Here is a 16,652-nt window from a genome sequence, read left to right as displayed (position 1 = left end):
CCTTTTTAAACAGTATTTTATTGTTCAGCATCCACCACTCTGAACTGTGAAGCTCCAGCATCAAAGGAAAACGCGTGTTTGACAGGAAGAAGACATTGTGAGCGTGCATTGCCGAGGTGGTTTTAGGGGCTGTCTGTATTTTGCCATGTCTTAGCTGGGCCGCTAGGGGACACCAAAGAGCTGAAAGTCCACTGTATTAATGACACATGGCCACTTCATTGTACTATCGAAGACATAATAAAATAAAAACACTTCTAGAAACCCATCAACATAGCTTTGTTGGAAGGCTGTACTTATTAGTAGGTGCTATATTAACAATGATGCATCTGTGCAGGAAAATACACTATATAAAAGCAAGCAAGTTAATTTACAACAGGGCCGCTGGACAAAAGATTAATTTCCGTTAATTTCTTTTAATTGTGTTTCACTCATCAAATGAATCGCCACTTTCTTACCAATACTTCCTCCTCACGTACGTTTTGCTATGCTGTTTCTCCATCTTTCATTTGTTGTTAATGAGCTTTTACTTTACTAATAACCGGAAGTGCTCCGTGCACATGCGCACTAAGTGTAGCTCGCCAAGGAAACTCGGAAGCTCTTCTCAGCTTTGTAAAGCTGCTCGTCCTCCGCTAGAAGGGCATATTTCAGCCAAAATGATCAGTAAAGTGATCGGACAGAAGTATGTGTCCATTTTCAAGTCATGGTAAGATTTTTTAATACCATATCGCTGGTAAAATGTGGAAAGAATTCAGACCTTTCGTTAACACAATCTCAGTGTGTCCTTAGCTAACATTAGCTGTTAGCCTAACCGAGGTCAAAGTTGGAGGGACATGCTGGCTTTAGCTACCTGTTAGCTTAACTATTGGCTGGAGATACCTAATATTAAACGTTTTATGTTTCAAACAGAGTTCGTGTTACCTTTTTATTTGTTAATCTTATTTTTCCACTCCAGAAAAAGTGTAAATTTCTCATCATTGTTACCTATTAGAGTACATGGTAAACAACTAGCTAGCAAGCTAACTACCTGATCTCACTGGATAACATTTGATGTCATTGCACATAAAACGGATAATTATTGCATTAAACATTTCTGTTTCGAGAGTATGGTTTAGTATCAAAATTACTGTTGCTAAATGTTTACATAGTCTGGAAATCTAATTAATCTGAAATGGAAAAGGACAAGTGACCCATACATTTTTATTATAATTTAAATGTACTTATGTAAGTCATGTCATATTCAGATTGGTTCAACATTCCTCTCTTAGTCAGCAAGTTCTTAATGTTTAGTATCTCTATTCTGCAAAGAACAGTTTGACCTCTAACAGCACTCAGATCTATGTTTTTACCCAACACTTAAATCGTAGAATGAATATTTGTTTTTAACAAGCTGAAGTGGTTAATTGAAAAGTCCATCTGGACGCTGAATGAAAGGAAAATGGACAAGTCTTGAATGTTTTCTCTTCCACACAGGATCCCTACTCTGGCTATCTGGGGCACAACCGGAGGTGTAGCTCTGGTCCACTTCACAGACTGGCGGGTGATTTTGGATTACGTCCCCTACATCAACGGCAAATTCAAGAAGGATGAATAGAGGGAGACAGGTTAGTCCGAGGAAAGGCCAAGCATTATACTCGTTTACAGTCGGAGTTTCTTTTACACTTTGTTTGACTTTTAGTCAGGCAGTCATGACTACATCCACTCACTATGTTGATGCCTTTGTTCACATTGGTACTGTAATATACATCTGGAAAGGCTGTGTAAATGTAAATAAAAACAAAATCCCATAACCCTCCGCATTTCACTGAAAATACTACGCAGACGGCAAATCTGGTGGTGAATTGTAGAAATGTCGTTGTCTTTAAAAAAATTATATACTCATTTTGAATTGGCTACCACCAACACAAAAAATTTAACAAAACAGCGGGGGAAAAAGATCTTATAATCTCACAGAGGATCAGGTTAATGGCCATGACTGGGTCTAAAGAGGGCGCCACGGAGAGGCTAAATGGTAAATTTGAGGATGAGTTCACTACTGTGCTGTGAAAGACTGCATGATCAAAGAGTTTAAGAATAAAGGCAAAGCATCTTACTTGATATCCTTCACAGCTGAAGCTTTTTCAAGTTTTCTTTGTCTTTAAATATTATCCTTTCTGCATGTGAGGTAAGGATCATAGAAAGTCGAGACTAACTCTTACATGATTTTCTGCTTCCTAACATAAAATGTATTCTAGCTGTCTGTAGTATTAAACACACATAAATGTCATATTGCTATACTACCATATTTTTTTTTTTTACTTGAATGTACATAACCAGGGTAGTTTATTGTGAAACATCTCTGATATCTATGGTCCATAATGCGGTTAAATGATTCTGAGTATATCTGCGTGCACTGGACAAGGCTGAGACTGTGACATCCAGGCTCTCTGGCATCACTACATAAAAAAAATAAAAAAAAGGCAACGCTTATATTGTGGAAGTCACTGCATGGACTCAAATGCTTCTGAAAAACATTTCCAGTGAACACAGCGTGTTTCTTTGTCCACAAATGCAGCTGAAACGCAATTTCAGGCACATAATGCCAAACCGTATTCTGCAATACAACAGCATGGCTCTGTAGTAGAATGTAGTCCTGCCTGCAGTCCAGACATGTCACCCACTGAAGACATTTGTTGCAGTACGAAACCAAAAAGTACAACAGAGGAGACCCCAGACTGTTGGGCAGCTGAAATATTACATGAAGCAAGAATGTGAAAGCATTTCAACTTTCAAAATAAGAATAGTTGAGCTCCTCGCTTCCCAAAGAGTTCTTAGAGAAAGGTTATGTAACTCTGAGGAAAACATGCTCCTGTCTGAACTTGTTTGAAACATCAGCTGGATTCAAATTCCTCAGTTTTAGTGATGTGTTTCTTTGTCCTATTTTAAATTAAATTATTAGCTTTTCTAAAAAGGGATTACTGAGTTGAAAGTTTTAATGATTTTAAGAGTTCACCTCAGCACAACACTAATGAAACAAGTATGTCATGCTTTGTATTCATATACAGTATGTGCATGCTGTAGGCATACTGTGGAAATGGTAAAAAATCAGAGACTAGACAGTTTAGAGGTGCCGTGAGACCAGAATCAAGGACAGTGACCTATTTTAAGACTATATGTAGCATCCTGTAATGAGTCAACCTGAAAAAGCTTTGACCTCTGAAAGTATTTTGTTTATACCTATACATATACGTGAATAAGGCCACACAGAGTCTTGGTTGAATTTGAATGGTGCTTAATCTTAAAACAACTTTTTATCTTCCAGGTCGGCCCTGTCTTGTTTTTTTTTTTTCTTTCACACAAAGACCTACATGATGAATGTGGACTGCTGCAGCCAGTACCTTGCACCACGCTCCAACTGCATGACGGGGAAACTGGACCTCAACATCTTGACCCAGCAGCTCAGTCAACATTGAACTGTTCGCCACCAACATCCACTGAAATGTACCGGGGTTCGGCATTTCAACGTTCCTCTCCCAGTGAGAATGGAAGAAAAAGAAAACGGATCATAAATGTACATTTCTTTTCCTTTCCTGCTTATTTAGAGGACATGTATTTATTGTAATCATCTGTTCCGTGGGTCAAACCTGATTCTTGATTCTGTTCCGAAGAGGAGAAGTAAAGTATGTGAGATGTATCATGGTCCTGTGTAATTGTTTTTCTTGCAGTGGTTTAAATATTGTCAGCCTCCTCAAATCAGATTAAAGTCTCTTGAGCCTGAATCAGTGGGAATATGGCTCCAGCTTGCATCAGAATCACAATGGACATAGTTATTTGATAGTAGTGCATCTATCCCATAATTAAAAATACAGGCAGCAGACACTGATGAAAACAAATGCCTGAATGGTTAAATAAAGTGGAAAGTCTGAGCATGACTTGATTTTAAATGGTGAGGATTCTTCTTTGACTTGTGTTCATCATATTATACCAAGTAAATGTTACCACAGCATTATGGGATTACCACAAACCTGTGAAGAGTAGTAATGCAGTGACTCTGTTAGCAGTATTAATACTGGGGGAAAGTTATATAAAAAGTGCATGGCTTAATGCAGAAAAACTGAATGAATATCTATAAATTATCTCAAGTACTTTTTGTGCTTAATGCTGCTTTGAAGCTGTCATGAATAAATGATACACGAAAGTTAAAGCATCAATTTAATGTAGCTGCTCCAAACTACAGTAATCTACTTTTACGCAGTTTATATAATAAGTTTAATTAAATCATGTTTATCATGCCAGAAGTCACCTTTCGAGGTAGATGAATAAAGTTTTAAAAGTACCGGTACTGGTCAGTTTATCAGAACAAAATGGAAATACTACTTCTCGGACTAGTTTCCCGGAGCGCGGCGCATGGATTACAGTGCTCATTAATGTTACGAGGCTGGGGGCGGAGTGATCTACAGTCGTAAAGGTCCTGACAGTGAGACAGACAGACAGACAGACATTGGGCATCGACAGCTAATCGGACTGAAAATTCATGACTGCAATAATAAACAGGTAGCTGCTGGCTTATCGTCTTTTATGAGCCAGAACCACCGGCGAGCAGGTCGAGGCAACCGGGACCATGGAAAGAAAGAGGTGGGACTTTTTAAATGTGTGGCGGAAGGAGTTGTTGTAATGATGAGGAAATGCACGCATGCATACATGCGATTTGCAGTTAGGAAACACTCATTAGCAAATGAACAGGACGTTTAGTTACAATGCTGCCGCCGTGGCTAAACAAATTGTTTGTATTGCTTTGATTTCATTACGTTTGGGAACTCGCAGCCATGAGAACTAATCGTTTGTACGGTAGTTTGTGGGACGGTGACGTCCCGGTGTCGCTGCTAGCTTGATTAGCTAGCTAACTTTCATTGTTTACACACGCTTGACTTGAGGTGCGCTGGGCCGCTCCGCATACACCTATGAAACCCCCCGCTTACACGTTTCCTGGACTAAAAGACGGAGAATATGTTCGCTCACATTCAACCCACCACTCATTTCTATTCTTACAAGTCACTTAAATCCACATACTTTCTGGCAGGCTCGAGTAGGAGCCTGTTAATTAGATTTAGAGCTGTATTTACGTCAGACATTTTGACCCCACGAAAATCATAGGTGCGTTAATGATGGCTGCGTTCCACTTAGGTGAAGTCAAGCATGTGTGTGTGTGTGTGTGTTGGTTCACAGGTGTGTCTTACTGTGACACTTAATGGAACTGGCCCAGCACGGATACGTAATAAATCTATCAGAGACTGATCACGTCAATAAAGACTGATTGTGACTGACGTCTTATTGGGAAGGGACAGCTTACCTTTTATTTTATTCATTAAATGAATGTGTGTTGGTATACCGTGCAACAGTGTCAGCTTGGCCACTGAGAACTGTCCACATACACAGATCAGCCACAACATTAAAACCACCAACAGGTAACGTGACAGTTGATCTCATTGCTATGCCGTGTTCCTCTGGTAAACCTGGGTCCTGGCATTTATGTTGAAGTTAGTGACCAAGCACACCGGCATGTCCTTGCTACTGCAATTTCTACTGATTTTGTGTTTCTATACTATTCCCTGCTGTGAGATCAGCAAAGATTATCCTACAGAAATTTCCCAGTTTGGGATTAATAAAGAAACTATCTATCTATCTATCTAGTTAGGTGACTATAGCTATATCTAAGCACAACATTGTCACGTAAAGAGTTTTATTTGTTCTCTGTTTGTAATTTAATTTAATGTTTGTAATTTAATGCCTCCACTGATGAGTTTTTTGTGTCGTCCTCTCCAGTCTGCCTGTTAAGCGTATCCTCAGCAAGCCCCAGATATTCCGCAGCAGCCTCCACACTGATGTGAATGCAAGCCACTCACGGGCTGGACGCTCACTCCTGAACAACGTGCAGCGCAGCAGGCACAAGAATCTCTACGACAACAACCATCACATCAGGGTAAGATTGTTTTTTTGTTTTTTTTGTGTGGTGCTTGAAGAGAATTAATATGTTGCTCTTTCAGTGATTTCAGGACACGGTAAAATTAATTTATCTGCGATGCATGTAAGAGATATTCGTCTCACTTAGATTTATTCATTAATCTGCCATTTAATTAGACCTTTTGAGGTTTTAATGTTGAAGGGAAGATTAATTTCAGTCTCGTGTCTTTGATCTGAATTTGCTTTATACGTAGACACTGAATTTTGTTCATAGTCTTCCCTATAAACCTGCTGAAGCTCTGTTAAATTCATGAAGATCTGCCAAATATTCTTGATTAATTAAGTTCTGGACGGCCTTAGCCACACACTCAAGCCCTTGTTTTGAACCCAATGCAGTTAGTTTAATTAAATGGACCAAAAACTCAGACTGGGTCTCATCACACTGTGTGACCTTCTTCCACATTGTGTGCTACACATAGTTTCTGACATGCCCTCCAGCATTAACCATTAAAATATCATGAGATATCCAGCAGCCGCGCGGCATTTGCCATAAAACTACGACTAATGAATCGCCTTGGCAACGTGTGTTATGCAAACAGTCTGAATCACTCGTTTGTTCATTCACTTTGACCTACATAGTAAAAGTTTACTGTGATTAGTAATACATTTAGATTCTTAACGCTAGTTTAGTTTGAATTTGAACAGTAATATAATTTCCTAGGTGATTGTAAACAGATGATGTTATGTCTTAAAATTTGAGTGTAGTAGATATTTCAGAGTTGTCATCGACCTCATTCTTGCCTCATTGACTCATAAACCTCCCCCGCAGACACTTTTTTATGATTGACCAAAGACTTTACGACAAGGAGTAGTCAGTGCGGAGCAAAATTGGCATCATTACAGCCTTTTCTCTCTGTCGTTAAACTTAAAGAGACGATTCTTCTGTTCTTCTAACTATTCTTCTATTAATAATCCACTTCATTATTATGTCCCCCATTCACACATTCACACACTGTAGAAAACTGATGAAAGGGTGGTTATGATTTTGCCCAATCACTCATGATGTTGTCTCTCCTAAAGGCCAAGCCTGACTTGAATACAACACTACCAGTTCGACAGACGGCATCCATCTTCAAGCAGCCAGTCACCAAGGTGACAAATCATCCCAACAACAAGGTGAAGACGGACCCTCAGAAGGCTGTGGACCAACCAAAACAAGTAAGCCAGCATCATCAGTAAAATATTTAGCATTTGAGCAATATAAAGATATATCACATGTTCAGTTTGGGGAAATTGTGCCCAAAAAAAAATTAACAAGAATCTTCCCCTTCTTTGTTTTGCTTCTCTTGTTAGTTGTTCTGGGAGAGGAAGTTGAGCGGATTAAATGCATTTGATATAGCAGAGGAACTGGTGAAAACTATGGATCTTCCCAAAGGCTTACAGGGTAAAACATGTCTACCATCTATAGTTCAAGTAAAGGATTTTCTACACGAGCTGACCCGTGGTGCCCTTATTGTCTCTCATCAGGTGTTGGGCCTGTGTGTTCAGACAAAACGCTGCTGTCTGCGATCGCCAGCGCCCTTCACACCAGCCCTGCACCCATCACCGGACAGCTTACTGCTGCGGTGGAGAAAAACCCTGGAGTCTGGCTCAACACGACACAGCCTCTCTGCAAAGCCTTCGTGGTGACCGATGACGACATCAGGTAAGATAGTTACACCTCTGTAGCTTTGTCGCTGACGCTGTAGTATCAGAGATACGTTTGTCTCTTACTAGCCATTAAAGGTGTGAATCAGCTCTTAAGTTGAGCGTGGTGCATGCATGTAAGGGTTTCCCATACAATGTTAATACCATGGCGGCCCGCAAGGGTCTAATTTACTCCTCCATGGTCTCATAAGGAATCAGAAATATGTTTACACGTCTCAAACAACGTTAGGCTTGCGTTGTGTTTTTCCTATTGCTCCCGAACACATCCCTCCCCTCCCTCCCGCCTTCCCCTCCCCAAAGCCGCCTCCACCCAAGCCCACTACACACACACACCAGTCGCTCGCCTGTTCTGTACTGAATTTAACCTGACGGAGAAAACGTCTCAGACAACTCGTAGCATGTGAAGCTATTTGTGTTCACAGGTACTGCCACCGTTTAAAATCCAGTATTTGTGCCCTTGATTTTCTTAGACCATAGAGATTTAAAATTATTTTGAGAGAGTTGGTCAAAACCTGGAGGAAAAGACTAGTTAAGACAATTCAGTACGCTAATACTTTATTTAATCTTACATACATTTGTCCATATAATGCCACTGCAAAGACTGCTGCTAATTTTCGCTAAATGCAATATTAGCTTCATTACAGTTATTTAATGATGGACTGATTAAAAAAAAAAAAAAAAAAACACAGGCTCTTACACATACACACACACACACCCACACACACACCAAAAAAAAAAATCTCTTGCGAAATCTTGTGGGTCATACTAAAGCGGTCTGTAAGTTTTGTGTAATTGAATAAGACTACACAGAATTTGAGAAAACATTTCCATATATAGTATATAAAAAGAAGAAGGGACACCAAACTGTTAATGTGCAGTTAACTTGAATAGCTCCTGGGCTTTTTATTCTCAGAAGACAGTGGTCCAGAGTGAACTGTTATGTCTTTTTATTCAACACTGGCCACATAAAGGAAGCAGCACAGCAGCTTCAGTCCTCCATCACTGTCTAAACTGCAAGCCTTCAGACACAGAACTGCGCAAGACCAGAGTTTAAAGTCTAAGGAGACGGCTCAGATCACAGTTTTCTGCATAAACAGCAAAATGTTATGTGGACTATGTACACAGCTCCTTGGTCGTGCACATGGATGTATTGACGATGTCTTATGATGTTCTTGAATCTGTTAAAGGACCATAACAGTGCCTGATCGAACCAAATGAGTACAGGTCATTTCCCAAAACAATAGTGCTTTGGCCCTCAAAACATTGTGCAGGGTTCTTTAAACCTCAACCCATAGGACCCAAAGGCCCCCACTAACAACATTCTGTTGAGATACACCACAGGACACCCTCAGAAGGCCCATGTCCATTCTCTGATGAGTCACAACTGTTTTAAAGGCACAAGGGAGACCTACAATATTAGGAAGGTGCTCATAATGTTACGCTTGGTCGGTGTATATAAAGTTGTCATTTGTACTGATTGTGAAATGGCTTCAAGTTCTGTGGTTGATCAAACTCAGCAGTCAGCAGTCACTTTATGCAACACTGGACTCACTTCAACCTGTTATGTTCCTTAGTTGTTATATTTATTTATTTATTGACTTCTTTTTTATCTGAGATATTTCTAGTTTAATGTTTAACTTGTTGCACCACGTGTCTTACTACGATTTCAATCCTCTGTATGTGCTGCACATATGGCAGAAGTTACAATAAAGTAGACTTTGACCTGACTTTTAATTGCTTGAAGTATCTGTGGCCATCAGAAGACATGACTTTGTGTTTCTCCGCGTGAAGATGATTAAGAAAAAGCAACAGTCAAGCGACAAAAGACGTCATACCATTAGTTATAGTGTTTCTCCCTTTGTGCCCCTTAGGAAGCAGGAGGACCTGGTGCAGAATGTGAGGAGGCGGCTTGAGGAAGCTCTTATGGCCGACATGCTGGCTCACATAGAGGACTCGGCTGCAGGCGCAGCGGCCGACAAAGTAGAGGAGAAGGTCGAGCAGGTGGACGAGGAGCAATCATAGCCAAGGTACACTGAAGTGATTCAAGTATAGATGAACTTCTGTTTGCTTTCCTCACAAAATCATTAGTTACTGGATTATAAATGTACTTCAGTTTATTATGTCACAGTCATCTCTTTATCGTCTCTCCCACAGGCTCGCTTGACATGAAGTTTGTCTGTAAAATCTTTCAAATATTCAATTAAATGACTCCATGAAGATTTGTATACACTCGAACAGACTTTAAATGCAGATACTCTGCAAAATTTGTTAACCTAAACAAAGACAGTAGTCTTTATTTTTTTACATGTGTAATCCTGAAAGGGTGCTTTGAGTTTCCATTCTCATTTTTACCTCGACTAATGTCTGACAGCTGTGGATGGTGCTCCATACAATGCAGTGTTACATTTAGTTAACAGCTGGTTAAGCTCAATGTTGAAAACTCAAACCTTGTGTATGTGAATGACGTGTGTTATAATGTATAAGTTGGTGTTGCGGAGTGCGTTCATTTTGAATTGTTGTATCAGAACCTGTTGTTTTATATTTTACTGACACAGTAGTTGGTGTGTTATATGTTTGGAAACGTAGTAATTTGCAGTATTTTTTTTTTTTTTTACACTCACACAGCACTCCTGTGGCTGTAAATTACTGAACGAGTTATGGTTTTACAGTTTCATATTTCTTCTTACAGTAACTTGAGTTTACATGGTTTTGAAGTCATTGTGTTTAAATTGACAAAAGAATTGTCGTTATTGTTTTACCAACTACATTGGAGAGAAACACAAAAAATACAATGCTGATGTACCGTACCTCATTACAAGATTCTTGTTTGTGTACCATCGTCAAATAAATGCAGCTCTTTTTGTGATTCATGGTGTTGCGTGTGCCTTTATTCTTTCATTTTTTTACAAACATGTACATTGATAGAGTTCATAGTCAAAGTTATTGTTCCTATTATATATACGCTGGCTGTAAGGAGATCCTACAGTATGCGAGTCAAAATTAATAGTCTTCTAGATTAAGGGAATATAAACAGCTAAACACTTGTCAAACCAAAATGACCCTGTCCAGTTTCATTCATTCATTCATTCATCTTCTGTAACCGCTTGTCCTGTGAAGGGTCATGGGGGGGCTGGAGCCTATCCCAGTTGTCATCAGACGAGAGGTGGGGTACACCCGGCACAGGTCCCCAGTCTATCTCAGGGCTAACACAGAGAGACAGACAACCATTCACACTCACATGCACACCTACCTAATTTAGAATCACCAGTGAACCTAATGAGCATGTCTCTGGATGATGGGAGGAAGCCGGAGAGAACCCACGCAGGCACAGGGAGAACATGCACCCTGCCCTGTTTTTAAAACTAAATGTTAAGATGCCTGCACTGAAAGCCTGCAAGGAATCTTAATAGCCATGGATGGGAGGAACATCTAAAGAGATCAGTCCTAAATCTTAGCTTCATGACTGTTGAAATATTCAGTTTATGATAAAATGGTGTGAGAAAGGTGGTAATTCAACTGTGTGATCATTTTGGAGCATGTAGTTTGTGGTGCCTCTAGACTGTTTTGATTTAAACACGGTAATGTGTTTCTGTTATTAAGCCTAGCCTGCTGAATATAATGGGGTTGTCAAAATAATAAGAGACGTGTCAGTGCAACACAATAGAATTCAATACTTCTACAAACCACAGCCTCTAAAATGAAAACACAGCTGAATCAACATCTACCTGCCAGAATACCTTAACCTAGTTAAGGTGTCCCTAATGAGCTGGCAAGTGATTGCACACATAGGCTCATGAGCATTGTCATTATATAAATTTAAGAACATAGCAACCTGTCGTTTAAATGCTTTCTGTTTGGGTGTAGCGCAAGATAAGGTATGTGTAGAGCATTTAGACGATTTGAGATATTTCAATAACCAAGAAAAACAAAACAAACGCTTGCAGACGGTGCACAAGCATCACTCATAGTTGGACCTCCCCCCCAAACACCTCATTGGTAGCCATGATGAACACACCCAACCATGACCACATATTTTGTGCCATTAAAATTCAGGATACACAAAAAAAAAAAAAAAAATACATGCATTAAAGGATGAAATAAGACGGGGGGGTCCTGCAGACTGACAGACACAATAACAGTGTCAGAGGCTTGACGCTGTCCTCCTCTCCTGCTGCATGTGGCCTTTGAACCCATTGTTGTGTCGCGGGTGACGTCAGTGCCGTGTGCGGGAGACGGAGCGGCGTGCGCCTGGCGAGACAAAGGCGGCGGACCGACCGGGGTCAGGCAGCAGCAGCAGAGAGCCGAGAATCACTGTTTTTTTAACTAAAAGGTACCCGCTAACCTTGGGTTTCGGCTACGGTTTCCCTGACGACGCGGACAATGAAGACCCACTGACACTCCCGTGAAAATGCTTTGACTCTACTTGAGTAGAAAAAAACAACACGGACCCTCTTTTCGATTTTAAAACGTTTTTTTTTTTTTCCTTCTCTCCTACGCCCCCCCGTTTAGCTTGCTAGTTAGCTAGCCCGCTAGCTCTCCTCCTCCTCCACCACCACCACCACCTCCTCCTCCTCCTCCTCCTCCTGCTGGCTGCTTCTTCTTCTTTCCCTCAAGAACCAGGCGACAAGCGAAGAGAGGAGCTCGTCGAGAAAAGGCCAAATAAAGTAAGTTTGTGTGTTTTCCGCTCTTGTTTAATTTTTGAAAATAAACACGGCACAAGTTGGGACTGTCAGAGCGGAGCTAAGCGGCTAACCGCGGTGCTCCCAAACAAAGGGGTCGGCAACGTGACTGAGTGCCGACTGTGTGGAGCTAGCCTGTTAGCCTTGCTTGTTGAGGCTAACAACACCTTATATTCCTCACTTTATTTACCTGTTTTTATTTAAATCAACACGCCCGGGTGTGTATGAAGTCAGCACCACACAGGTTCTTGTTATAATCGCTGGGAAATACTTTATTGGGTGGTAATGAAGGCGGACATGCTTTATCCCGACAAAACAATCCTCCTCCTGGTTTCAGTTGTCAGACAAGGAGCAACAACAGACAAAGCAAGGCGCTCAGATCCACACTATTAATACATGCTGGTGGTGTTTTGTGATCAGTGTCCCCACGCTGATCATACACACTCACGTTTTTGTTTAATTAAATACAAATTGTTGACTTTTTTTTCTTGTTTTTCTATTATTTTTTTTGTTGTTGTTTTTACAGCAGAGGGTGAGCTCACTCCCAACAAAACAGGCATCCGTGGTCTGATGTGAGATCCACGGAGACACTATGCCTAGCCCTTTATTCCACCCCGAGATTATGGACCACGACGTGGTGATCAGCAGCCAGCACAACGGGATAGGTTTGCCCCGAGAGACGGACCAAGAGTCCCGGGAAGAGGACCACCAAGAGGCGCTCCGCTTTGCCCTGGACCAGCTGTCACTCATGGCCCTGGAGAAGGTGGACTGTGGGGGCGGCGGCGGTAACGGAGGCAGCGGGCTTGTGGACACTCTGGATGGGACCCAGGGGCCGGGCTCCGACGGCTGCAACGGCGTGGGTGGAGGGGGCTACGTGGATCTACAGATGATGGAGCATCCCAGCGGGTCCCGGGACTCGCCGACGTCCTGCTCTCCATCCCCGGAGTACTACGGCTCGGGCGGCTACCACATGGCCGGCTCACACTCCATGCTCCACGGGGAACAAAGCACCGTCCTCTGCAACAGGAAAAGAAGTGTCAACATGACTGAATGTGTGCCCGTGCCCAGCTCTGAGCATGTGGCCGAGATAGTGGGGAGACAAGGTAAGGGATGCTGCTGGGAGTAATGAGTTATGAGGTGTTTATGGGGAGCTTGTTTTGGGGGCAGCGTGCAGCCCAGTTGTTCTTTGTTTGGGTGGCTGCCTGGTGAGAGGAGGGTCCCTGAACTTTAACTGTCTGGTGCTCTGGTCCTGCTGCGCCCGCTGTTTGTCTCTTTAATGGCAGCATAATGCGGATACTCCCTTAAAACGGGGTACCTGCTGTATTTAGGTGTTTTTATTAGTATATAGTCAATGCCTCGACAGAGAGAGAGAGTGTGGTTGATGAGTGGGAGGGAGAGAGGGGGAGGGGAGGGAGAGGGTCAGACAAAGCGGCAGATTGTCGGGAGTCTGGACATGTCTAGCAGCCTGCACCAAACAAAGGAAATACAGCGAGAGGTGCCGATTTTATTCGTCCCAGATCAGAAGTGGCATCTTTGAGTAAAGAGGTCGAGCCTCTGACTCGTGTCGGCGTTTACTGTTGTTTATCAGCGGCTTTGCGGAGCAGATTTTTAGGCTGAAACGGGGCAGCAGGCGCACAAACACGGGACTGGGCGGTGTTACGCCCTGCACCCAGCTCTGTCTGCCGATGCTGCCGCTCGCCCAGAGAGCCGCCGCGCTCCATTTACACCCATTTCTCGCCTTTATTTTTTATCCGCCCGAGTCCCAGACTTAATTTATGCTCATGTTGTGGGTCTGGTTTCCCCGTCGCAGCCGCGGCAGCGTTACGGCATTGTTCTCTTTGTTTGAAAAAGCCATGCTTTCTGCTTCCCAGAATGACATCACGCTCCGTGCGTCCTATTGGTCGCCGAGAACCAAGCGTCCTCATTTAAAGGAGCAGAGCACGCTGTGGAGCAGGAGATGACAGAGGCAGTGCAGCAGGCTTTCACTTAATGTTGGGGCTTCACATGGCCTCCACAAAGATCCTGCACGTCTGCCGTCACTGCCTCCACTGATGTGTTGTTATGATTATGGAAAAAAATGTAAACGGCACATCAATAAACACCTGGAGCTTTGACCTGTCCCGATTACGAGCTGTTTGTTGTTGAGGATTCACTATGAAGCAGTAGACAAACATGTCAGATCATTATGATCTCCATGTATTTAGAAACAGTTACATAAATTTACAGTTTCGGTCAGAACAGAATAATGTAACCAGCTTTATATGCCATGTTTTTATGTACACATATACAAAAATAAATATTACACAAAAATATATATTAATAAAATTTATTCTAATGCTATGTGAGGGCACTTGGAGCAGCGTGCAGCATCTTGAGGGTTTAAGTGGATTTAATTATTATTGTATAATTGTAGGATTGGTGTATCTGAAGTGAATTTGTGACGTCTTTGTGCTTCTGAATCTTCCAGGTTGTAAGATCAAGGCCCTGCGCGCCAAAACAAACACCTACATAAAGACTCCAGTCAGAGGCGAGGACCCGGTGTTCATCGTGACAGGGCGCCGGGAGGACGTGGAGATGGCCAAGCGTGAAATTGTATCTGCGGCTGAGCATTTCTCTATGATCCGGGCATCGCGCTGCAAAGCTGGAGGCCCCGGGGGAGGAGGCTCTCTGCCCGGACCACCACACCTACCAGGACAGACCACCATCCAGGTACAGGGACCCCTGTGTCTTAGTCAGGTTATGTTTAGTTCTACTCTAGCAAGTAGCAAAGATAACATTTCTGACTAAAACATCTTCTCTTATCATTGACCCAGGTGAGAGTTCCCTACAGAGTAGTCGGGTTGGTTGTTGGACCTAAGGGAGCTACGATCAAACGCATCCAGCAGCAGACTCACACCTACATCGTGACGCCCAGTCGAGAAAAAGACCCAGTGTTTGAGGTGACCGGGATGCCAGAGAACGTGGACAGAGCCAGAGAGGAGATCGAGACTCACATCACTCTGCGGACGGGAACCTTTGTAGACCTGCAGGGTGACAATGACTTCCACACCAACGGCACTGATGTCAGTCTAGAAGGCCTGGGCGCCTTGAGCGGAGGGCTGGGGGCCTCTCTGTGGTCCAGGGCTTCAAACCACCATTCTGCTCCCCCTCCTCCTCCGCCCTCCCCACCTCCTCCTCCTATTCCCATGTCCGTGCACCACTCGTCCAACCGGAAGATGTCCTCCTCAGTCGCCTACCACACGCACAATGGCGGGATGAGCTCAGACAACTTCAACACCACCCGGAAGGCCAACGAGGGAGGTAGCCCCACTAGCCCTTTTAGCACAGGCTCCAGCAGCGCTGGAGGAGGATTCACTTTTGGGGGCGACTCTACCCCAGGGCTGCCTTCCTCAGAGGAACTGGGCTTCGAGTTCACTGCTTCCAACATCTGGGCACCTTTCGTCAACGGTGGATCAGGCAATAAGACGGCCGGCTCCTCCCAGCAGCAGCAGCAGCAGCAGCAGCCTCTGCGTCGCAACAGCAGTGGCCTCAGTGGTGGCGCCATCACTCCACGATTGTCTCCAACCCTGCCTCAGGACACGGGAGTGGGCCCTCTGGATCACCCACTGGCTCGTCGTGCCCAGAGCGACCCCCTCAGCACTCTCTCCTGGCTCCAGTCTGGAAATTCAGGAGGCGGCTCCTTTTCTGGAGCGTCCAGCTCCAGCTCCGGCGGTTCGTCGACTGGCTACTCCTCCTGCTCGGCCTCCTCCCTTCCCGGCGGCTCGCCCACTGACTCCGAGGGAGGCGGCAGCGGCGTGGGCCTCAGCTCTGGGATGCTGAGCCGGCTGAAAAGTGGCTCCGGCCCTGGGGTCGCAGGTCTGGTCGGCGTTGGCCCCGGAGTCAACAGGGACTGCTTTGTGTGTTTCGAGAGCGAGGTGACGGCAGCCCTGGTGCCTTGTGGCCACAACCTTTTCTGCATGGAGTGCGCCGGGCAAATCTGTCAGTCAGCTGAGCCAGAGTGCCCCGTCTGTCACACTCCAACCACACAGTGCATCCGCATCTTCTCCTAATGCCTCAGGCAAGGGAGCGAGGGGGGCAAAACACAGGGAGGGTGGGGGGGTCCGGAAGGGTACTGGAGTAGGGCACCAGCTGTGGCGGAGACAATGGAAGGAATCACACTAATAACCTACAAACACACACACACACACACACGATGGACCATATTAAATGCATTAATAGAGATGATGATACTATAAGGATGTTATTGCTGATAACTGTCGAGATTAATAATAACAATAATAATAATGACAATGACTTATTTTCAGAGTGAAGTGAATTGAAACTGGTCTG

At 43.6% G+C, this 16,652-nt stretch overlaps 2 protein-coding genes across 2 annotated transcripts; both read left to right on the top strand.

Moving 5' to 3' along the window:
- The first annotated feature begins 4,408 nt into the window (after positions 1–4,408).
- Positions 4,409–10,510, top strand: mbd3a (methyl-CpG binding domain protein 3a). Its single transcript, XM_084547419.1, has 7 exons — positions 4,409–4,611; positions 5,800–5,956; positions 7,018–7,155; positions 7,291–7,381; positions 7,465–7,642; positions 9,516–9,671; positions 9,799–10,510. Exons 1-6 carry the CDS (start codon positions 4,598–4,600, stop codon positions 9,664–9,666), a joined length of 729 nt encoding a protein of 242 aa, XP_084403545.1. The 5' UTR covers positions 4,409–4,597; the 3' UTR covers positions 9,667–9,671; positions 9,799–10,510.
- A 1,265-nt stretch (positions 10,511–11,775) lies between these two features.
- Positions 11,776–16,388, top strand: LOC311489154 (RNA-binding protein MEX3B). The gene is made up of 4 exons (XM_084546103.1): positions 11,776–12,308; positions 12,850–13,426; positions 14,791–15,032; positions 15,137–16,388. The coding sequence occupies exons 2-4, from the start codon at positions 12,916–12,918 to the stop codon at positions 16,370–16,372; spliced, it is 1,989 nt and encodes a 662-aa protein (XP_084402229.1). The 5' UTR covers positions 11,776–12,308; positions 12,850–12,915; the 3' UTR covers positions 16,373–16,388.
- The last annotated feature ends 264 nt before the right edge of the window (positions 16,389–16,652 follow it).

Source organism: Chelon labrosus (genome assembly GCF_963514085.1).
Source record: "Chelon labrosus genome assembly, chromosome: 6".
Classification (NCBI taxonomy): Eukaryota; Metazoa; Chordata; class Actinopteri; order Mugiliformes; family Mugilidae; genus Chelon; species Chelon labrosus.
The sequence above is the reverse complement of the archived record's forward strand: the minus strand, read 5'-3'. Positions and strand labels throughout refer to the sequence as shown.